Genomic DNA, 24,975 nt, shown 5'->3' with positions numbered 1-24,975 from the left:
GGCATATTGGAGAGGCCTTCCAGGCAAGTCCACGAATGCACTCAGACACCTATCCCCACAAACTGAAGTCAGGAGGGTGGGTGGAGGAGGGGTGGGATGTGAAGTAACTGAACTCCACTTTGTCACCATTTATCATGTGATTGCTTCCCTGGGGTGGAAACCCAATGGAGCTCAGTTCCACCACAATCTCTGAAGCTCCTATGCTTAACTTCCACCTCGAAAGGAGAAGTGGAGAAGTTCTCAGCGAATATATTTATTGTACAACTAAAATGTACAAAGGACATCTCATAGCCAATGCCCTGATGTACACAAGTCACGTTATTTGTCGTGCTCCATCATCCCTTTTGTTATTTAATGACATCACCCCATCACAGATCTGTCCCCATTTTGCTCTTTCCCCACTTCCCTTTTTCCTGCTTCTGTCTTTGCTTAAAACCTGTTACATCTCTAACACCTTCCAATTCTGATGAAAGGTCAGTTCCCTGAAATATTGGGCTTGATTTTCAGACCTGCTGGGGATGTGACAGTGATGGGCAGGTGTGCCAGTTTCCCGGCTCCATCCCCCCACTGGGCCATTTTCCCAGAAGCAGGATGGTGGAGGGGGGAGGGCGGTAGAGGAGTGGCAGGGCTACCCACCGACATGCAGCAAGTAGCCAATTAAACCAATTAAAGGCCTATTAACGGAGGCCAACTGGGATTTTCCAGTCAGCCTCCAGGTTTCCAGAGGTGGCAGGGGAGCCAGTTTAGCTGCCTGGAGGCGGCATACTGGGGGACCAGCACTCCAGGCAGGCTTAGAGGCCTTCCTGGACTGCCTGGGTGCAAAAGTATCTGCAGGCTGCCCTTTTTTATTCTTTTACAGGACGTGGGTTTTATGTTTAGAGATACAGCACTGAAACAGGCCCTTCAGCCCACCATCAACCACCCATTTATACTAATCCTACACTAATCCCATATTCCTACCACATCCCCACCTACCTATACTAGGGGCAATTTATAATGGCCAATTTGCCTACCAACCTGCAAGTCTTTTGGCTTGTGGGAGGAAACCGGAGCACCCGGAGGAAACCCACGCAGACACAGGGAGAACTTGCAAACTCCACACAGGCAGTACCCAGAATTGAACCCGGGTCGCTGGAGCTGTGAGGCTGCGGTGCTAACCACTGCGCCACTGTGCCACCCCTGTTGCAGGCTAGGCCAGCATTTATTGCCCATCCCTAATTGCCCTTGCGAAGGTGGTGGTGAACTGCCTTCTTGAACCGCTGCAGACCATGGGAGGTAGGTACACCCACAGTGCTGTTAGGAAGGGAGTTCCAGGATTTTGACCCAGCGACAATGAAGGAACGGAGATATAGTTCCAAGTCAGGATGGTGTGTGACTTGGAGGGGAACTTGCAGGTGGTGGTGTTCCCATGCACCTACTACCTTTGTCCTTCTAGGTGGTAGAGGTCACGGGTTTGCAAGGTGGTGTCAAAGGAGCCTTGCTGAGTTGCTGCAGTGCATCTTGGAGATGGTACACACTGCTGCCACTGTGCGTCAGTGATGGAGGGAGTGAATGTTTGTGGATGGGGTGCCAATCAAGCGGGCTGCTTTATCCTGGATGGTGTCGAGCTACTTGAGTGTTGTTGGAGCTGCACCCATCCAGGCAAGTGGAGAGTATTCCATTACACTCCTGACTTGTGCCTTGTAGATGGTGGACAGGCTTTGGGGAGACAGGAGGTGAGTTACTCGCCACAGAATTGCTAGCCTCTCACCTGCTCTTGTAGCCACGGTATTTATATGGCTACTCCAATTCAGTTTCTGGTCAATGGTAATCCCAGGATGTTGATAGTGGGGGATTCAGTGATGATAATGCCATTAAACATCAAGGGGAGATGGTTGGAATCTGTCTTGTTGGAGATGGTCAATGCCTGGCACTTGTGTGGTGCAAATATTACTTGCCACTTATCGGCCCTAGCCTGGATGTTGACCTGGTCTTGCTGCATATGGATACGGGCTGCTTCAGTATCTGAGGAGTTGCGAATGGTAGAGAACATTGTGCAATCATCAGCGAACATCCCCACCTCTGACCTTATGATGGAGGGAAGGTCATTGATGAAGCAGTTGAAGATGGTTGAGCCTAGGACACCACCCTGAGGAACTCCTGCAGTGATGTCCTGGGACTGAGATGATTGACCTCCATAAACCACAACCTGTAGAGGGCTCTCTCCCCCAGTGCTGGCCTGTCTGCAAAAGCCATTTTTTATTTAAACCTTAAAAAGGTTGGAGAGAGAGAGTATCTCCATTTTGAAAAACCCTCTCCTTCACTTACCTGTCATGGAAATTTGCTGCTGCTACAAGCTGGAAAGTCTCTGATTGGCCCTCCAGCTTCGAGAAGCTGCCGACCATCTTAAATTGGACAGCGAGCCCGGCCTCTGGCATTAATTGACTGCTCTGGGGAAAATCACATTGAGAGACTGTTCTCCACACTGAAACCCTTTTTGAGCTTGATGGAGGGGTTCAGAAGCCGAGGGGGAAAATCCTGCCTATTAACTATGTTTTTCTCTCTGCAGATGCTGCCTGACCTGCTGAGTAGTTCCAAGTCTCTGATTTTATTTCTTTACGTTGCTGCTGCCACTGGTACCAAGTCTCATTGCTTAGCTGTGGATACATTATTTATGCTATAGTCATGAAGGGCATTTTAATATCCTCAGTCTGATTGATCAAACCAGTCAAGGACAGAATTGCTCCACCAGCACCAAATTATTACAAATAAAACCACCTTGCTTTTTTTCCCTAAGAATACGTTTGCTGCAGAACAAAAAATGGTAATTAATCTTTTGTGATTGTACGTTTCTCTTTACTCTTAGCTTTTACAATGCAGGCATCAGGGTGAATTTTCAAAGCAGGGTTGGGAACCCAATGCTCGGATAATTTCCGGGTCTTGGCCCCCTGCCTCAGCTGTGTCACTAATGCGATGCGATCTTTAAATGTTAATACCCTCATTGGGCAGAAGGCAGGCTCGGGGCCCTATTCATGGTGCAGAGAGTCTGCAGGAGACAGGAGCTGCCTTCAGAGTGTGAGTGGCAAAGGGAGACAGCAGCCATGATGGAGCCTGGCGCTGCCTTGCCACAGAGTGCCAGCAGATCCATGGACAGCCAACAGAATAAAGAGGTGAACGCTTCCAATATTTAAAAAAAATGCCCTGCGCTTGGCCCCGTGCTGTGCAAGATCCCCGTGGGCCCAAAACATTTCAATCTTCCAACAATAACGTTTGCCCTCTTCCTGCGGTCAGTCTGACAGTTGAGCAATACCATGAACCAGACTGGTCGGGCATGTTGGAAGCCGAATTGAAAATGACAGTCTGGACACCCCTGGCCCCTTACCGAGCTCTTCCATGAGCTTAATAGCTCCTTAATTGGAGGTGAGCGGTTTCCCCTTTCCATCCCCTCCCAAACCCTCACATTGAAAGTTGCAGACTGTCCCGGAGGCATCGGGTTCCGGAGACGATCTCCGGGACTGCGATTTTCAAATTGCGTCCACGCCAGGTGCCAACCCCATTGGTTTTTGAAAATCCAGCCCTTAATTCTTAAAATATCTGAAGAAATTAGTTTGACGTTTCGCCCCATTGACAAGCGTAAGAAAGTTTTTTCTTTAAATGGAGACTGGTATAGAATCAGACGATGTCAATTCGTTCACAACCTTCACAGAAAGTGATTGTGGACTGCATCTAATGCTGGAAGCGTACAGAGGCTCAATCAATCTTTAAAAGAGGAGAAAAAATAGGGCAGCATCTCTAGTCAAGACCCTTCATCAGAACAGCGAGGGCCTTCAAAAAAGCTGGCAAAGAGCCCTGGCCTAAAGGTTAACTGATCTTCTCTCTATTCCTCCTCAGACACCTGGGTGAAAGACCTCAGTCTGCAGTGCAGGACGCAGCCAAGGTTAATAAGGGGAGATGAGATGAATCTGAACCTCACCAATACGGAGATTCTGAATGAGCTTCTGAATTGTTCCAGCATTTTTAAAAAATCATAATATTATACATTCCCAGCATTTGCCATTTTATTTTTAATCTCTGAGGAAACACCAGCCTGCGTCTGGATGTGACTTTAATAAGCACGCTGCCTGGAAGGGTGAGAGTGGGGATTCTTATCCATGGACAACATCTTTTTTGGTGAACGCAGGCAAGGTTCCCATGAGGCATTTAAACGGACAGATTAAGAAGTTAAATTGAGACTCACCGCGATAGCTTGGAGTCGCTCCTGTTGAAACAGTGTCTCAGACATCCTGAGGAGGAAAAGCAAGGGAAAAAAATGCTGGTGAGACCAGAAAAAAAACTAGTGAGAGATTTCTCGCTGAAAGACAGAAAGAGATGTTGAAGTAATCCATCAGCAATTTTAAAACGGGCAAAAGATTTGAGAACCTGTTCTGGTCCAGCCTCATGATGTCTGCTTGCAGAAGATTCAGCTGTCAAATGTAGTCTAACTGACCACCAATACTTCAAGATATTATTCAGCTCGTGTCTCACATTACCATAATGCCCTGAGTAGAAGCAGAGTCTCAAATATAAGCAGCCCTTACTGACCTCCGATGAATGCCACATCAAACGAACAACGCAGAAATCACAACATCAAGACTTATGCTGCAAGATACTTGGGTGAACAAACAGACATAGACTCAAGGAATCATGGAGCCCAGAGGAGGCTATTCAGCCATGCTGCCTCTTTGAAAGAGCTATTCAATTAACCTCATTCCCCTGCTCTTTCTCCATACCTCTGCAAATTTTCCTTTTCAAGTACTTATTCAATTCCCTTTTGAAAGTTTCTATTGAATCTGCTTCCACCGCCTTCTCCAGCAGCACATTCCAGATCATAACAACTCACTGTGTAAAAAGATTCATTCTCATCTCCCCTTGGTTCTTTTTCCAATTCTCTTAAATCTGTGTTCTCTGGTTACTGACTGTCCTCCCTTATTTTTCAAAACCCTTCATAATTTTGAACAATATAACATAATTTTAAGTAGGCTAATGTTTATAAGGCTGCATGACTTTGATACTTGCAATCAAGAACCATGCCTTGTAAACTCCTGAGTCTTATTGGTCACACAGAAGCCAGTTTAGTCACTAAAGGAACATCCTTGGACAGGTCGAGTAGATTGGAGGGTATTTTCATGGGGTGGGGGGCAAGGGGTTCAGAATCACAGCTGCCCTGATCTTTGTCGTGCCAAAGTTCACGTGCGCGTCCTTTCCAACAAGGGTCACAGGACAGTCAGGACACCTTGAAATTAAAAGGCATCATATGAGGTTCCCAAGGGGATAGAATCAGAAGAGTTACCAATTCGATAGAGAATATCTGTGGAACTCTCCATACATAGAGTTACATGGAATTATATAGAATTTACAGCACAGAAACAGGCCATTCAGCCCAGTTGGACCGTGCACTGTTTATAGTCCACACGGGTCTCCTCTCACCCCTCTTCATCTAACCCCATCAGCATATCCTCCTGTTCTTTTCTCCTTCATGTATTTAACTAGCTTCCTCTTAAATACATTTATGCTATTCGCCTCAGCAGCTCACAGTCCACCCTGTCAACACATTGCGCATCGAGAGGTTTGCATCATACAGCAGTCAGGAGGAGGAACCCTGGCTGATCTCCACCCCACCTCTCTCTAGCCCTGTGCTGAGATAAATTACAATAATGGGATCAGCCTATGCAACACAAACTTGGGATTGATCTTAGCATCTTGTCTCTTACACATATCTGGTATTGTCGCAGCCATTGGTAGCTCATCGAATGTTCACAAGTATCATTCATAATGATTTGCTATCAAGTATTTTTCTTCAGTCACCATGAACTCGACCTGTCAAACCTTATCAAGTATGGCTGTAGAACATAACTCTCTGTGGTTATGAAAGGAGAGTTCCGGCGACATCATGTTTCCATGTCGATTGACTCTCCTACTAAATAGCCCACCGAACCAAGGGGGCAGATTCATCTCAACAGAAAACAGCAGAATATCTCTTTCCATAATTAAGGACACACCAACAAAACTATGTGACTTTGAAATGCACGATTGCTGAGCAAGATTTTGTTCATGGAATGTTTGTTACGGAGATAGAGAGACGTTCTTTGTTTTGCATTCCAGGAGGAATTTTCAAGGAGGTGTGGTAAAAGACAGTGCAAAGTGGTCTTCATCAGTACATTTCTACCTGCTTTCTTGACAGAAACCTCCCTGCAACACACACCCTCCCTGCAACACACACCCTCCCTGCACCACACACCCTCTGCCTATCCCTAGGGCTGAACCATTGTTGCTCCGTCGCTAGCCATTAAGAGTTGTGCAGGAGTAGTCCTGCACTCTAATTTGCCTCCTTGACTTCCTAATGGCACAGTCGAGTCTAGATGAACCATCTTGGATGTGTGCTCTGCTCTCTTAGGATTGCCATGACTGTTTCCCCTTGGTGATGCTCTTCTGTTTATTTTTGCTTTTGATTCTGGTTATTTTGCTTATTTTGTCCACAAGGATCCCTCACTATCATAACCAGCTCTTCATCCTCAGCCAGATTGATGGGAGGGCAGGACTCAAGGTTGTTAGAACCAATCAATTTGATTGTAGGGTGAGACTGGAGTCTGCAATCAGATAGTATTTTCTTTCACTGTTGGTTGCACATAAAAATGACCTGGTCAGCTGGTGGTTTTAATGGGATGTGTGAATAGCAGTTGGTGACCCAGTTAGCTACTGGTTTAATGTGTTGTGTGATTGGGAGCTAGTGATCTCATTAGGCAATGGTTTACTGGGCTGTGTGATTGAGAGCTAATGACCTGGTTATCAAATTATTTAAATGAGCTGCTAATGTACTTTATTTTATGAGGGATAATCCAATAAAGGGGCCTTGTGACCTAGTAAAGAGGTCACACCACCTGCTATGGGGTATTTTAACTAACAGGGCATCAATATGAGGAATATTTTTTACACAGACCCTGTATCAAACCCTGTCTCATTAAAAGATACAAGATTCTGAAGGGGCTTGATAGGGTAGACACGAAGAGATTGTTTCCCTTGGCTGGGGAGTCTAGAACACGGGGGCACGATCTCAGGATAAGGGGCCGATCATTTAGGACTGAGATGAGGAGAAATTTCTTCACTCAAAGGGTTGTGAATATTTGGAATTCTCAACCTCAGAAGGTTGTGGATGCTCCATTGTTGAATATATTTAAGGCTGAGATAGACAGATTTTTCCTCTCTCAGGGAATCAAGGGATAAGGAGAGTGGGCGGGAAAGTGGAGTTGAGGCAGAAAATCAGCCCTGATCATATTGAATGGTGGAGCAGGCTCGAGGGGCCGTATAGTCTACTCCTGCTCCTATTTCTTATGTTCTTAAGAGGCTGCAGAGTGTAGCAGCATACTGATGGAATATTAATTTCATATATTATGCATGTTTGCCAAGGCTATCTGATATTAACTTTCAAAGCGTCAAATCAAATTCCATACTGAAAAGGTTCAGTCTCTGAAGAATCAGCACAGTTTCCCACCACCGAGCTCATCTTGATTCAGTTTACTGTACTGGCAAATCAGATGCCCCCTCACAGCTTCCCTCCCAGTCTGTGTGGTGGAGTCTGGGATCATACAGTGAGTGTCTTACTCAGAGGCCTCACAGCTGAGGCTGGGGATGGAACCCAACAACTCTTCTCTCCAATGACAGGAACCTCTATCACAGGATCTATGGCCTCCAAATAGAGTAGACAAGGAGGCACCCAGGATACCCCCTGCCCTTCTCACAAGTACAATTCTGGATGGAAGAGTCTCAGAATGTTAGCCTTATTGTGAGCTTCAGAGACTGGGATGTAGTGAAGGACATAATGAGTTTAATTCCTAGTTGGAGCCTCGTAGAGGAATCTGAAGCCTTCTTTGAGTTTCCCTTCCAGAACTAACAAAACGTGATAACCTAGAGGGGTGAGATTAATGGTAAGAATGAGAAAAAAAGCAAGTACTTACATTTGTATAACACCTTTCACAACCTCAGTCTATCCCAAAGTGCGATACAGCCAATTAAGTCTCGTCATCATTGTAATGTAGAAAACATGGCAACCAATTTGCAGACAGCAGCCTCTGCAGCCATGAACCCTGAATGATGCGTTGCCTACCAGTTGCCAGGGTAAGAGATACCTCTAGGTGACTGGAGAGGAATTTGGGAAGGGAGGGGGATAATCCAGTTGTTGTACTCCATGTCGGAACAAACGACGTAGGGTAGGGACAGGGAGGAGGTACTGCTAAGGGAATATCTGGAGTTTGGAGCTAAATTCAAAAGCAGGACCTTGAGGCTAATAATCTATGGATTATTGCCTAAACCATGGTAATATTGGCACAGAACTAGACAGATCAGGAAAATTAACACATGCCTAATGAGCTGGTGTGGGAAAGAAAGGTTTCTTTCATGGGATATATTCGTGTTTAATTCACTGCCACTTTTCTTCCAGGAATATGCACCTTGAAGAAGTTCTGCTCTTCTCTCCGATGCGATTTCCATTTGTCTGTTTTACATTGTTCACCTTCATTGCTGTCTATCTTCCTTCTCGTGTTTGATAAGGAAACTACCAAAGCTCACTTAAACAGCCACATCTCCTTCCTTAGCAACTGTCTCCAGCTCCATTTTATTCCACATGAATTCGATGTGAAATTCCACCCTTCATCTTTCTGATCCACCTACAATTACAGATATCTTCTAGACTTTCAGCATTCCTTGAACCACTGTTTCGTTGTATCCAGAGAGCCACACTCAATGCCATGTGTCACCATATGCACACAATCAACCTCTCCTTTCAGCAGCACCGACTCACTCCATCTCAAAGCCGTCCTGGTACACAGATTCATTTCATCCTTTATCTCATAACACTTTAACAAAAAACTTATTTTCATCCTTTCAGGTGTGAAGGATCATAAGCTCCAACAACTCATGGGTACCACAATCTTTCTACCCCTTCACTTCTCTGACCCCATCTGTTCTTCGAACCTCACCCCTTGCTGTGTATCCACAATGCTCTCTGACCTTCCCCTCTCTGACTCTGAACAATCTATCCTCAGCCTAGGCCTCAGATTCATCCTCTTTTGCCCCACCTCAATGAATTTCAAGCTCAGCATGACACTGAGCTCTTCTTCTGTCGCCTCCGTCTCCACACCTACTTCCTTGGCCAAGAGTGCTCCCTCCACTCAGTGGACCCTTTTACCCATCTCCAATATTTTCCCTCTATCTGGATCTCCCTCTGGTCTCTTACTCTCTCTTGATCTTTTCATTGAGAACTACTGGCGTGATATTGCCTATCTCAATTTCTCTGTTCCCCTCACGCACTCTAACCTCTGAACTTGCAGCACTCCTTTCTCTCAGGTTCAACAGAATCACAGAATCTACAGTGCAGAAGAGACCCTTCGGCCCATCAAGTCTGCACCGATACATTAAAACACCTGACCTGTCTACCTAATCCCATTTGCCAGCACTTGGCCCATAGCCTTGAATGTTATGACGTGCCAAGTGCTCATCCAGGTACTTTTTAAAGGATGTGAGGCAACCTGCCTCTACCACCTTCCCAGGCAGTGCATTCCAGACTGTCACCACCCTCTGGGTAAAAAAATTCTTCCTCAAGTCCCCCTTAAACCTCCCGCCCCTCACCTTAAACTTGCGACCCCTCGTAACTGACCCTTCAACTAAGGGGAACAGCTGCTCCCTATCCACCCTGTCCATGCCCCTCATAATCTTGTACACCTCGATCAGGTCACCCCTCAGTCTTCTCTGCTCCAGCGAAAACAACCCAAGCCTATCCAACCTCTCTTCATAGCTTAAATGTTCCATCCCAGGCAACATCCTGGTGAATCGCATCTGCACCCCCTCCAATGCAATCACATCCTTCCTATAATGTGGCGGCCAGAATTGTACACAGTACTCCAGCTGTGGCCTTACCAAAGTTCTGTACAACTCCAACATGACCTCCCTGCTTTTGTAATCTATGCCCCGATTGATAAAGGCAAGTGTCCCATATGCCTTTTTCACCACCCTATTAACCTGCCCTTCTGCCTTCAGAGATCTATGGACAAACACGCCAAGGTCCCTTTGTTCCTCAGAACCTCCCAGTGTCAGGCCATTCATTGAATACTTTCGTGTCACATTACTCCTTCCAAAGTGTATCACCTCACACTTTTCAGCGTTAAATTCCATCTGCCACTTTTCTGCCCATTTGACCATCCCGTCTATATCTTCCTGTAACCTAAGACACTCCACCTCACTGTTAACCACTCGGCCAATCTTTGTGTCATCCGCAAACTTACTGATCCTACCCCCCACATAGTCATCTATGTCGTTTATATAAATGACAAACAATAGGGGACCCAGCACAGATCCCTGTGGTACACCACTGGACACTGGCTTCCAGACACTAAAACAGCCGTCTGTCATCACTCTCTGTCTCCTACAGCTAAGCCAATTTTGAATCCACCTTATCAAGTTACCTTGTATCCCATGTGCACTTGCTTTCTTGATAAGTCTCCCATGTGGGACCTTGTCAAAGGCTTTGCTGAAATCCATGTAAACTACAACAACTGCACTACCCTCATCTACACACCTGGTCACATGCTCAAAAAATTCAATCAAATTTGTTAGGCATGACCTCCCTCTGACAAAGCCATGCTGACTATTCCTAATCAAATTTTGCCTCTCCACGTGGAGATAGATTCTCTCCTTCAGAGTTTTCTCCTAACACTAACATGATCATTAAACTCATGACAAGTGGGTGCAGCTGTTGTCTGGCATATCGACCTCTACCTAACATAGGCCGAGTGCCAACTCCGACACTTCTTCCTACCTCCCAATGGACAATGACCCCACAACAGAACATCAAGCCATTGTTTCTAGGACTGCCACTGACCTCGTCTCCACTGGAGATCTTCCCTCCACAGCCTCCAACCTCATAGCTTCCCAACCCTGTACAGCACACTTTTACCTCCTTCCCCAAATCTACAAACAAGACTGCCCCGCTAGACCCATTGTTTCAGCTTGTTCCTGCCCCACTGAACTGATTTCTTCCTATCTTGACTCTACTTTTTCCCCCTTGTCCAGTCTCATCCCACCTACATCGATGACTCTTCCAATGCCCTCCGTCACTCCAGGAGTTTCCCATTTCCTGGCCCTATCCATCTCAAGAACACAAGAAATTGAAGCAGGAGTAGACCATATGGCCCGTCGACCCTGCTCCACCATTCAAAACGATCATAGCTCATCTTAGGATTCAACTCCACTTTCCCAACACTCGTCATATCCCTTGATTCGCTGAGAGGAAAAATCTGTCTATCCCAGCCTTAAATGTATTCAACGATGGAGCATGCACAACCCTCTGGGGTAGAGAATTCCAAAGATTCACAACTCTCTGAGTGAAGTAATTTCTCCTCATCTCAATCCTAAATGATCAGCCCCTTATCCTGAGACTGATCCCGTGTTTTAGATTCCCTGATCACCAGCAACATCTCTGTGTCCATCCTATCCAACCCCTTCAGAATCTTGTATGTTTCAATGAGATCACCTCTCATTCTGCTAAATTCCGGAGAGTATAGGTCCAATTTACTCAGTCCCTCATCCCAGGATCCAATTTAATGAACCTTCGCTGAACCACCTCCAATGCAAGTACATCATTTCTTAAATGTAGAGACCAAACCTGCACACATTATTCCATTTGTGGTCTCACCAAAACCCTGTACAATTGTAGCAAGACTTATTTATTCCTGCACTCCCTTTGCAATAAAGACCAACATGCGATTTGTCTTCCTAATTGCTTGCTGTCCCAGCAACACTTACAAGTTTCTCGCCCTTTAAAAAATATCCTGCTTTTCTATTCTTATGACCAAAGTGAATAGCTTCACACTTTCCAACATTATACACCATCTGCCATCTTGCTGCCCACTCACTTAACCCATCTATATCTCTGTGTCCTCTCCACAACTTACCTTTCCACCTAGCTTTGTGTTAGCAGCAAACATAGATACATTATTCTCTGTCATCTAAGTCATTGATATAGATTGTAAATAGCTGCGGCCCCAGCACTGATCCTTGTGGCACTCCACTATTTACTGCCTGTCAATTTGAAAATTCCCCATTTATGCCCACTCTTTGCTTGCTAACCGGTCCTCTATCCATGCTAATATATTACCCCCAACTCCATGAGCTCTTATCTTGCCTATTAACCTTTTGTGTAGCACCTTATCAAATGCCTTTTGGAAATTCAGATATACTACATCTACTGGTTCCCCCTTATCTACCCTACTAGTTATATCCTCAAAAAACTTTAATAAATTTGTCAGACAGGATTTCCCTTTAGTAAAACCATTGTGACTTGTTTGAATCATACTGTGCTTTTCTAAGTGCATTGTTAAGCCTTCCTTAATAATAGTTTCCAGCATTTTCCCAATGTCTGATATTAGGCTAACTGTCCTGTCGATCCCAGTTTTCTCTCTACCTCCTTCCTTGAACAGTGGTGTAACATTTGTCAACTTCCAATCTGATGGGACCATTCCCAAATCTAAGGAATTTTGGAAAATCATAGCTAGTGCATCCACTGGGCTGGATTTTTTCTCCCCCTAGTGTTGGGTTCCGTGGTGGGAGGGGGCCTGAAAATGGCTCCGATGATGCCCGCCACGGACCTCGATGCCAGGAGGGCCTGGCCTGATCCCCCTGGTGGAGGCAAGGCTTTGTGGTGGCCCCCCCGCCACTGGGCGACGGGACCATAATTTAAATATTCAAATGAATAAAATTAATATTTAAATAGACTTGCCTGCGATCAGATCCCCATCTGGGGAAACGAGGCACCACATTGGTGGAGAGGGGGGAGGAGGTATGTTTATCAGTGCTGGTGGGTGGGGTCAAATACACATAATGGGTGCAGGGGATAGTGGGAATGGTTGTACCTCAGGCTTTGTAATTGTGGGGGGGGGAAGGTCAGATATAAAAGGTAAGTGTTTCACGGGGGGTGGGGGGGCAAATAGTTATTATAATTGTTATTGGTGGAGTGAGAAGTGGGCATTAGAAATGTCCATGAGATTGCAGGGGTGGGGGAGTGGGGGGGGAGTGGTGGGCCGCCCCAATTATTTAAATGGGCTGCTGCACAAGATCATGGCGTCTCTTTGGCATGCTGCCATTTTTGCAGCTTGGCCGCGGGCTCTTAAAATCCAGCCCACTATCTGTGCAGCTGTCTCTTTTAGAACCCTAGGGTGCAGGCCATCAGGTCCCGGGGATTTGTCGGATTTTAGCCCCTTAAGTTTCTCCAATACTTTTTCCCTGCCGATATTAATTTCTTTAATTTGCTCACTTTTTAGCTCCTACGTTACTTTATGATATGAAACCTATGTCTTCTACTGCAAAGACAGACACAAAGGGGGGAATTTTATGCTGGCGGCGGGGGTTTCGACATCAGGGAAACCAACGCTGAGATCCCTGCATCACTTCTTATCCAGAAGGCCTGGCGAACTTAGTGCCATTCAGACACTTAAGTGGACAGCGGCAAGCCTTCCATAGGATTTAGAATCATGTTGCTGGAAGTCCCGCCCCTGCAGAGCTGCCGGCCAATTAAAATCCAGCAGCAGCAGTGCCACTGCGGAGGCGGTGGTTGCTTCTACAGGTGCACTGACCGGAGGCCGAGGAGCATCGCTGGAACCAGGCCTCAGGTAGGTCAGGGCAGGAGGGGTCTTGTGGGGTGGGGGGTCACAGGGGAGGGAGGTCATCAGCAAGGTGGGGGGGGGGGGGGTGGCTCTCAGTGGGCCCCCCACTTACTGATGCCAGGTCCCTTGTTCAGGCACTGTGTCTTTGAACAAGGGACCTCCCCCTCCCCCACCACCACCGGAGCTGGGAAGCAGCCCACACGGTTTATCCTACCATGCTTCCCGTGCGTCAACAGGGCTACCCGCCACACAGGCAATTTTCTTGCTGAGTTTTTGTTTTTCAATGGAATGTATTTTTGTTGAACATTTTGGATTGTTTCTTTAACTGTTTCCCACTGTTCATTTACTGCCGTACCTTACAGTCTATTTACCCAATTAACCTTAGCCAGGTCTCCCCTCATACCTATGTAACTGACTTTGTTTACATTTAAGATTCTTGTTTGTGATTGCAGCACATCACTTTCAAACTTAACATGGAATTCCATGTATTGGTATTGTGATCACTATTTCCCAGTCTAACTTCTACTATGACATTACGAAATAATTCTGCTTCATTACACAATACCAGATCTAAGATTGCTTTATCCTTAGTCGGTTCCACAACGTATTGCTCCAAGAAACTGTCACAAAATCATTCTACAAATTCATCTTCTAGATCACTCTTGCCAATTTCATTGTCCCAGTCTATATGAAGATTAAAGTTCCCCATAATTATTACATTTCCTTTGTTATGAGCTCTAATAATTTCTTGTTTAATGCTCTGTCCAATGGTATAACTACTGTTACAGGGCCTGTAAACTACTCCTAATAGTGTTTTCTAATTTTTGCTCCCTTCTCACTGTTCAAAGCCTCAAAGGCTCCTTCCAAGTGAAGCAGTGATTTACTCGCACTTCTTTCAATTTAGTATACTGTATTCGCTGCTCACAATGTGCTCTGCTCTTCATTGGGGAGACCAAATGCAGATTGGGTGACCGCTTTGCAGAACACCTCTGTTCAGTCCGCATGGGTGACCCTGAGCTTCTGGTCGCCTGTAATTTTAATTCACCACCTTGAACACAAGCTGACCTCTCTGTCCACGGCCTCCAATGAAGCTCAATGTAAGTTCAAAGATAGCACATCATCTTTCGAGGAGGCACTTTACAGCCTTCCGGACTCAACATTAAACTCAACAATTTCAGACTGTAACCTCTGACCCCATTTTGTTTTCGTCTCATTTTCCCCTTGTTTCTGCTTTCAGATGGTGTCTGTTCTCCATTCTGCTATTCACACCTCCTCTAGACACATCTTTTGTTTCTTTACTTGTCCCATTACTACTCCCTTTGGCTCTGCCCCGCCAACACTTTTGTCATTTATTCTCTCCTGCCTGCCACCCTATCACAAGCCTTCCCTTTTATTCTTTTTCCCACCTTCTCCCTTTCACTTGCTTAAAAATATTTCTAACTTTTCCCAGTTCTGATGAAAGGTCACTGACCTGAAATGTTAACTCTGTTTCTCTCTCCACTGATGCTGCCAGACCTGCTGAGTTTTCTGTTTTAATTTCTTTTCATGGGACACTGGCACCAGTCCTGGGACAGGAGAGAGCTGAGCTGGGATGGGAACAATGTTCTGGTGCAAAAGGTAAATTAGGAGGTGGCAAAATCTTTAAACTAGTCAGGCGGGGAGAGGGATGTACAGGAAATGAAAACAGCTGAAATACAAATGGAAAATGAAATGAGTTTAGGAAAGAATAAACTAAGTGAGGGCTTATATGAACATGAGATCGGTAGAATTATGGAATATGAGTGTGTTGTTTATTTAATGTTCGTTTGATATGTAGTGCATTGTTCATTTGAGGCCAACATACATGCTTGGTGTAACATGTGCAGTGTGCCACTAGAGGGAGCTGATAATAAAGTTTCAGTTTACAGCAGCAATCCAGAATGTCGTGCCATGGGTTTCTTCAAGACATTTACATTAGCAGATCTACAATGTGAGATCGTTCAGAGTGTAAAATGGTGGTTAAAAATAAGATAAGAGGAACTGCTATTAAAATGAGTTAAACTGTCTTTATAGTCGTGCACATGGTGTCCGTAACGAAACAGGGGAACTGGAGGTAATAATATGCTATGAGGAACCAGACACAGTATGAATTACTGAGACATAACTACAGAAAAATCAGCACTGGGAATTAAATGTTGCAGAGTATAACATATTTAGGAAAGATAGAGAGAGGGAAAAAGGGGAGGTGGAGTAACTGTACTTACTAGGGAAAGCATAATGGCAATAAAAAAAGTGGCACGGCTATCAGCGAGACAGAAATAGAATCCATATGAATAGAGATAAAAGATAAGAAAGGATCAATCACACTAATAGGTGTTGTCTACAGACCACTTAAGAGTGGAAGGGAGGTGCAGAAGAAAGGGCGGCACAGTGGCGCAGTGGTTAGCACCGCAGCCTCACAGCTCCAGCGACCCGGGTTCAATTCTGGGTACTGCCTGTGTGGAGTTTGCAAGTTCTCCCTGTGTCTGCGTGGGTTTCCTCCGGGTGCTCCGGTTTCCTCCCACATGCTAAAGACTTGCAGGTTGATAGGTAAATTGGCCATTAGCAATTGCCCCTAGTGTAGGTAGGTGGTAGGGAAATTTAGGGACAGGTGGGGATGTGGTAGGAATATGGAATTAGTGTAGGATTAGTATAAATGGGTGGTTGATGGTCGGCGCAGACACGGTGGGCCGAAGGGCCTGTTTCAGTGCTGTATCTCTAAACTAAATATACAAACAAATTAGGGAAATGAGTAAAAAACATAGAATAATAATCATGGGATTTCAACTACTTTGACATTAATTGGCCAGAACAGGTAGGTAAATGAGATAAGGGAATAGAGTTCCCACACAGTGTTCAGGACTCCTTTCAAACACAATATGCAAGAAGGTCAACAAGGGAGGATTCACTGCTGGGTAGATAGAAGAAGTAAAAGTCGGGTAACATCTAGGCAATAGTGACCATAATATTAAAGGCTTTAAGATAAGATTTGGGAAGGACTTAAGTATGATGAAGACCAGAGTAACAGATTGAGGAAAAGCCAATATTGAGGGGCTGAGAATAGAACTTGGTAAAATAAAATAGACAATAACATGGAGAAACAATGATGTAGAACAACAATGGGAAACATTTAAAATGATGTTCAACAAAGTGCAGGAAAAATATATTCTGCTAAAAAAACAAGAACAAAGAAAATACGAATGAGACTCCGTGGATTAATAAAGACATAAGGAAAAAATTGAGGATAAGGAAATAAACACTAAAGAATGTGAACAGCAGGGGAGAGGATGACAAGGGAAAATAAGAAGAAATTAAAAGAGAAGTCAAGAAAACACAATTAAAAGAGCAAAGAAGGAATATGAAATTAAATCATCAAGGAACACAAAGCAAAATAGTAAAATATTTTACAGGCATATATAAAGGCAAAGCACGATAGGAATAGGGCCACTTATTGATGGGCAGGATAATATTACAGGCAGTGATAGAGAAATATTAAATAATTACTTTGCTTTATTATTTACCAGGGAAATAGACAGGTGGACATGACATCAGATGATGAATAGAAATTATATAATGCATTTAAAATAAAAAGAGGTGAAATATTAAATAAACTGATCAAACTTAAAGAAAAAACCACTGGTCTGGGTGAATTACATCTGCACATTTTAGATGAACCTAGGAAGGAGGTAGAAGAGCCATTACTAATTATTTAATACATTACATATTTAATAATTTGTTGGAGAAATGTGCACTGCCAGAAAACTGGCTGATAGCTAATGTTATACCTATATTTAAGAAGGAAGATAGAACATATCCAGGGAACTATAGACCAATCAACTGAACATCAGTGATAGGAAAAATAATGGAATCCCTATTAAAAGAAAGAATTGAAGAACATCTTAAAACCAAAAATATAATGATGAATAGTCAGCATGGATTTCAAAAGGGAAAGCCTTGCTTGGCCAAACTCGTTGAATTTTTAGAAGAGGTAACAGATAGAGTAGACAAGGATAATGCAGTAGATATAATTTATCTAGATTCTCAAAAGGTCTTCAATAAGGTGCCACATGCTAGACTAGTAAATAAGCGAATGAGGAGTCAGGGGACTGGCTTCTAGACAGAAAGCATAGAGTAGGGGTTAAGAGTGGTTATTTAGTGTGTGATGTTTCAGAAGGATCTTTAGTGCTGTTCACAATTTAACAAACAAAGAACAAAGAACAGTACAGCACAGGAACAGGCCATTCAGCCCTCCAAGCCTGTGCCGATCTTGATGCCTGCCTAAACTAAAACCTTCTGCACATCCGGGAACCGTATCCCTCTATTCCCATCCTATTCATGTATTTGTCAAGAAGCCTCTTAAATGTCGCTATCGTACCTGCTTCTACCACCTCCCCTGGCAGCAAGTTCCAGGCACTCACCACCCTCTGTGTAAAGAACTTGCCTCGCACATCCCCTCTAAACTTTGCCCCTCGCACCTTAAACCTATGTCCCCTAGTAGCTGACTCTTGCAACCTGGGAAAAAGCTTCTGACTATCCACTCTGTCCATGCCACTCATAACTTTGTAAACCTCTATCATGTCGCCCCTCCACCTCTGTCGTTCCAGTGTAAACAATCCGAGTTTATCCAACCTCTCCTCAAAGCTAATGTCCTCCAGACCAGGCAACATCCTGGTAAACCTCTTCTGTACCCTCTCCAAAGCCTCCACGTCCTTCTGGTAGTGTGGCGACCAGAATTGCACACTATATTCTAAGTGTGGCCTAACTAAGGTTCTGTACAGCTGCAGCCTGACTTGCCAATTTTTATACTCTATGCCCCTACCGATGAAGGCAAGCATGCCGTATGCCTTCTTGACACCTTATCCACCTGCGTTGCCACTTTCAGTGACCTGTGGACCTGTACGCCCAGATCTCTCTGTCTGTCAATACTCTTAAGGGTTCTGCCATTTACTGCATACTTCCCATTCCTTCCAAAATGCATTACCTCACATTTGTCCAGATTAAACTCCATCTGCCATTTCTCTGCCCAAGTCTCCAACCGATCTATATCCTGCTGTATCTTCTGACAATCCTCATCACTATCCGCAACTCCACCAACCTTTGTGTCGTCTGCAAACTTACTAATCAGACCAGCTACATTTTCCTCCAAATCATTTATATATACGACAAACAGCAAAGGTCCCAGCACTGATCCCTGCGGAACACCACTAGTTACATCCCTCCATTCAGAAAAGCACCCTTCCACTGCTACCCTCTGTCTTCCATGACCGAGCCAGTTCTGTATCCATCTTGCCAGCTCACCTCTGATCCCGTGTGACTTCACCTTTTGTACCAGTCTGCCATGAGGGACCTTGTCAAAGGCTTTACTGAAGTCCATATAGACAACATCCACTGCCCTTCCTTCATCAATCATCTTCGTCACTTCCTCAAAAAACCCAATCAAGTTAGTAAGACACGACCTCCCCTTCACAAAACCATGCTGCCTCTTGCTAATAAGTTCATTTGTTTCCAAATGGGAGTAAATCCTGTCCCGAAGAATCCTCTCCGATAATTTCCCTACCACTGACGTAAGGCTCACCGGCCTATAATTTCCTGGATTATCCTTGCTACATTCTTAAACAAAGGAACAACATTGGCTATTCTCCAGTCCTCTGGGACCTCACCTGCAGCCAATGAGGATACAAAGCTTTCTGTCAAGGCCCCAGCAATTTCTTCCCTTGGCCTCCCTCAGTATTCTGGGATAGATCCCATCAGGCCCTGGGGACTTATCTACCTTAATGCTTTGCAAGACACCCAACACCTCCTTTTTGATAACGACATGACCCAGATTATCTGCACTCCCTTCCCTAGGCTCATCAGCCACCAAGTCCTTCTCTTTGGTGAATACTGATGCAAAGTACTAGTTTAGTTTAGTTTAGAGATACAGCACTTAAACAGGCCCTTCGGCCCACCGAGTCTGTGCCGACCATCAACCACCCATTTATACTAATCCTACACGAATCCCATATTCCAATAACATCCCCACCGGTCCCTATATATTTCTTTACCACCTACCTATACTAGGGGCAATTTATAATGGCCAATTAACCTATCAACCTGCAAGTCTTTGGCATGTGGGAGGAAACCGGAGCACCCGGAGGAAACCCACGCAGACACAGGGAGAACTTGCAAACTCCGCACAGGCAGTACCCAGAATCGAACCCGGGTCCCTGGAGCTGTGAGGCTGCAGAGCTAACCACTGCGCCACTGTGCCACTCATTTAGTACCTCGCCCATTTCCTCTGGCTCCACGCATAGATTCCCATCTCTGTCCTTGAGTGGGCCAACCCTTTCCCTGGTTACCTTCTTGCTCTTTATATACCTATAAAAAGCCTTGGGATTCTCCTTAATCCTGTTTGCTAATGACTTTTCATGACCCCTTTTAGCCCTCCTGACTCCTTGCTTAAGTTCCTTCCTACTTTCTTTATATTCCTCGAGGGCTTCGCCTGTTCCCAGCCTTCTAGCCCTTACGAATGCTTCCTTTTTCTTTTCGACTCACCTCAGAATATCCCTCGTTATCCAAGGGTCCTGAAACTTGCCAAACTTATCCTTCTTCCTCACAGGAACATGCCGGTCCTGGATTCTAATCAACCGACGTTTGAAAGACTCCCACATGTCAGATGTTGATTTACCCTCAAACAGCCGCCCCCAGTCTAAATTCTTCAGTTCCTGCCTAATATTGTTTTAATTAGCCTTCCCCCAATTTAGCGCCTTCACCCAAGGACTACTCTTATCCTTATTCACAAGTACCTTAAAACTTACGGAATTATGGTCACTGTTCCCGAAATGCACCCCTACTGAGACTTCGACCACTTGGCTGGGCTCATTCCCCAATACCAGGACCAGTACGGCCCCTTCCCTAGTTGGACTATCTACATATTGTTTCAAGAAGCCCTCCTGGATGCTCCTTACAAATTCTGCCCCATCCAAGCCCCTAGTACTAAGTGTGTCCCAGTCAATATAGGGGAAGTTAAAATCACCCACCACTACAACCCTGTTACCATTACATCTTTCCAAAATCTGTCTACATATCTGCTCCTCTACCTCCCACTGGCTGTTGGGAGGCCTGTAGGAAACCCCCAACATCGTGACTGCACCCTTCTTGTTCCTGAGCTCCACCCATATTGCCTCACTGCATGACCCCTCCTTAACCAGTAATGAAACTCCCCCACCCCTTTTACATCCCCCTCTATCCCGCCTGAAGCTTCTAAATCCTGGAACAGTTAGCTGCCAATCCTGTCCTTCCCTCAACCAAGTCTCTGTGATAGCGACAACATCATAGTTCCAAGTACTAATCCAAGCTCTGAGCCTTATGTGTTATACTTCTCACATTGAATCAAATGCACTTCAGACCACCAGTCCCGCTGTGCTCAGCAACATCTCCCTGCCTGCTCTTCCTCTTAGTTAATTTACATTAACAATTTGGACTTTGGAATCAAAAACACAATTTCCAAATTTGTGGCTGATGCCAAATTGGTGGTGGTGTTTGGGGCAGTGAGGAGGACTACTGAGGAGGAGTGCAACAGATTATGAGAAGATATTAACAAACTGGCAGAATGGGCAAATGGATTTCATTTAGATAATAATAGATAAATGTGAGGTATTACATTTCAGCAAGAAAATTAAGGAGGGCACACATTACTTCGAAAATATGAATCCAAATGGGTTGGAGGAGCAAAGGGGTCTGAGAATACAAATACACAAATCACTAAAAGTAACAATACAGGTTAATAAGGCCATAAGAGGTGATCTCATTCAAACATACAAAATTCTTACAGGCTTGAAGGGGTAGATACAGGAAGGATGTTTCCCCTGGCTGGAGTCTGGGGGGGAGGGGGTCTCGAACCAGGGGACACATTCTTAGAATAAGGGGCAGGCCATTGAGGACTGAAATGAGGAGAAATTTCTTCACTCAGAGGGTGGTAAATCCTTGGAATTCTCTATCCCAGAGGGCTGTGACAGTTCAGTCGTTGAGTATGTTCAAGACTGAGGTAGATTTCTACATATTAAAAACATCAAAGGTTATGGGGATAGCGCAGGAAAATGGCGTTGAAGTAGAAGGTCAGCCATGATCTCATTGAATGGCAGAGTGGGCTCGAAGGGCTGAATGGCCTACTCCTATTTCTTATGTTTTTAAAAAAAGCAAACTAGGGTTTATTTCTAGAAGGATAGAATTGAAAAGTAAGGCAGTTATGCTAAACCTGCATTGAACCTTGGTCAGACCACACCTGGAGTACGGCATACAATTCTGGTTGCTCTGTTATAAAAAAAATTTAGAGGCACTGGAGAGGGTGCAAAAAAGATAAATGTAGGGGTATATCTATCAGGAGAGGATGAACAGGCTCAGTCTCTTTTCGCTTTAAAAGAGAAGGCTGAGGGGTGACCTAATAGAAATCTTTAAAATTATTAAAGGTTTTGATTGAGTAGATACCGAGAGAATGGTCTGGATTTTATTTTGGCGATGGGGTTCTGGTGACGGGGCCAGAAGATGGTGGCAGATGTTGGGGGGGGGGTGGGGGGGGGGGGTGGGGTGGCGAGGCGACTCAGCCTCGGCCCTCTATTGGACCCCTGGCTGAATTCAATGAAAGGCAGGCAATTAACGGCCCACCGTCAGTGATGCCATTCCCTTTAAGGGACTAAATCCCATGCCAAGAGCTGCCGGCCAATCATAGGGCCAGCAGTTCAGTAGTACCAGCAGCATCAATGGGAGCAAAGGTCACTGCCAGTACGGCAGGAGGCTCAGAGCAGCAAAGATGGAGGAGACCCCGGGACCAAGGTAAGTGAAGTCGGGGTCGCTGGGTGCAGTCAGGCAGGCCCTGGCGAGAGGCAGGATCGTGGGAGGAGCTTGTTGGCGAGGGCAGGGAGTTCTTGCCATGGGGGCGGCCATTGCCACTGGAGGGGGCTCTCCATAGGCCATGGATTGCCCCCAGAAGAGGCCTCACCTGGAAGTCTTTCCAATCGGCGGCATGCCCCTCTGATGTTGGCTAAATGCCAGCAGAGGTGGAAGGCGGCCATAAATGGCCCCAATGGTAGCCTTAAGTGGATTAATTGTCCTACCAGTGGACTTCCCGTCCATCACACTGCCTGCCACAGACAAAATGGCATGGGGCAGGACAATGTCAGGCACGCTGCCGATTGCCAACCCAAGCCATTTTGTGTGCTCACCCTCCCCCCACCCCCACCACCCAGCCAGTCTCCAAGGGCCTCAGTAAAATCCAGCTCAATGTTTCCACTTGTGGGGAAGAGCAAAACTCGAGGCCATCCATACAAGGTATTCACCAAGAAATACAACAGGGAATTCAGAAGAAACCTCTTTACCAAAAGAGTGGTGAAAATGTAAAACTTGCTACCACAGGGAGCGATTGAAGTGAATAGTATAGATGCATTTAAGGGGAAGCTAGACAAACATATGAAGGAGAAGGGAATAGAGAGTTACGTGATTGCGTTAGATGAGGAAGGACGGAAGTAGGCTCGAGTGGAGCAGTAACGGCAGCATGGACTGGATGGGCTGAATGGTCTGTTTCTGTACTGTATATTCTATGTAATCCTATGTAAAACAAGCTCATGCAAACAGCAATGAGATAAATGATCAGATCTTCTGGTTTTAGATGTTGGTTTGAAAGATGAATAATGGCCCAGACACAGGGCAGAATTTCCCTTCTCTTCAAATAGTGCCACAAGATCTTTTACAGTCACCTAAAAGGGCAGCCAGAAACTTGTTTTACCCTCTCATCAGAAAGATGGCATCACTGACAGTACCGCATACCCTCAGTGCTGCCTAATGCTGTCATTTTTCGTTTTTATTTATTAAAAGAAATCTGAAACGTCAAACTGGCTTAGATTTAGACAAGGAAATACAGTAACTACCTCTCTTGTTAAGGTCACCACATTACTCTGACAGCAATCACGTAAATATTAATGTGCTTGAAAAATGAGGCAAGTACAAAGGGCCAATCCAGTAACAGGAAGCAATGGGGGAGTTGTACTGATGGGGATTGTACATGACTGTGGCACCATTCAGATCCATTTAGCTATCTCCCCTGCGTTTGAGCAGGAGACTAGCTAGCAAAGGTCACGCAGTTAACTTAGAAAACATTCCTGTCAACAGCCTCAAGGATATTTTCTGGTCAAAACAGTTTAGCTGCCTGTAACAGCCACACTTGGGGCTCTTATTTGTATAGAAAAACAACACTGTTTGATTTCTAATAGCCTCCTAACACTGGAAAGGCTGTGAATGTTGATCTGTAGTGTTGTTTTAGCCAATGCTATTATGAGTTCTTAAAGAAAACATTCCTCTTAAAACCATTGCTTAATGCTTCAGAGAGGAAAAGAAAAGAATTTGTATTTAATTTATGACATCCCTTAGAAATCAACACTACACTAAAAATGCTTTGAAGTACAGTCTCTTTTTTTTATTCGTTCACGGGATGTGAGCAACACTGGCAAAACCAGCATTTGTTACCCATCCCTAATTGCCCCTGAGAAGGTGGTGGTGAGCTGCCTTCTTGAACTGCTACAGTCCCTGGGGAATATGGCGGCTGTTTTGTACACAGCAGGATCCCACAAACAGCAATGGGACGAATGGCCTGTTTACTTTTTGGTGATGTTGGTTGAGGGAGGAATGTCAAACAGCACACTGGATGAACTTCCCATCACTCTTGGACGAACAGCATGGGATCTTTGCCATTAATCCAAATGGTCAGACACAGCCTCAGTTTAACCTCTCATCCATTTTAAAAGTAAAGTAACAGTAAACATGGCCACAGGCTGATCATGACTGTGTGATCTTGTGATTATAATGAGTGGGAACACTGATGCCATCCTCACATTAACACATTGAGGACAATAATGCTGTCACTGGGTCCATTCATTACTTCCCCTATTTACGATATCAATGACCTTTCGCTGTCTATCACACTCATAGCTACTAAGAGAATGGCTGCCATTCAGGGCACAGCAAGCACACCCGTTGTTTGTAATTTTTGTTCCTAGGATGTGGGTGACACTGGCAAGGCAGCATTTATTGCTAATCCCCAGTTGCCCCCCACTAACCGTGTTGGGCTGAATATTACAGGCCCCCTAAGGTGGGATCGGAGGCGGTGGGGTGGGGGGGGGGGGGGCGACACAGAGTATTGCGATGGGTGGCGGGCATGGCGGGGTGGCAAGCCCGTCGCCCAGCAACTTCCTGGGATTGGGATAGACCGACAATGGCCTTCCCGCCCAGAGGCCAATTGAGGCCCCTAAGTGGCTAATTA

The 24,975-nt window shown here is 45.2% G+C and overlaps 1 protein-coding gene across 3 annotated transcripts in view; it reads right to left on the bottom strand.

Annotated features, from left to right (window-relative positions):
• Positions 1-24,975, bottom strand: part of palm1a (paralemmin 1a) — a 452,107-nt gene that overhangs the window by 296,193 nt on the left and 130,939 nt on the right. Inside the window, exons 1-2 of one of the 3 annotated variants that reach the window (XM_068016617.1) lie at positions 4,399-4,458; positions 4,217-4,262 (exon numbers count right to left, since the gene is read on the bottom strand). The exons of 1 other annotated variant lie outside the window; for it this stretch is intronic. In XM_068016617.1, the coding sequence (XP_067872718.1) occupies positions 4,217-4,262; positions 4,399-4,418 (66 nt within the window). In that variant the 5' untranslated portion in view covers positions 4,419-4,458. Of the gene's footprint in view, positions 1-4,216; positions 4,263-4,398; positions 4,459-24,975 lie in introns of those variants that run through there. One more of the 3 variants, XM_068016618.1, reaches the window with a different exon arrangement.

The sequence above is a fragment of the Heterodontus francisci genome, chromosome 36, assembly GCF_036365525.1.
Source record: "Heterodontus francisci isolate sHetFra1 chromosome 36, sHetFra1.hap1, whole genome shotgun sequence".
NCBI lineage: Eukaryota > Metazoa > Chordata > Chondrichthyes > Heterodontiformes > Heterodontidae > Heterodontus > Heterodontus francisci.
Note: the sequence above shows the minus strand (reverse complement) of the source record. Positions and strands in the feature narration are given on the sequence as shown.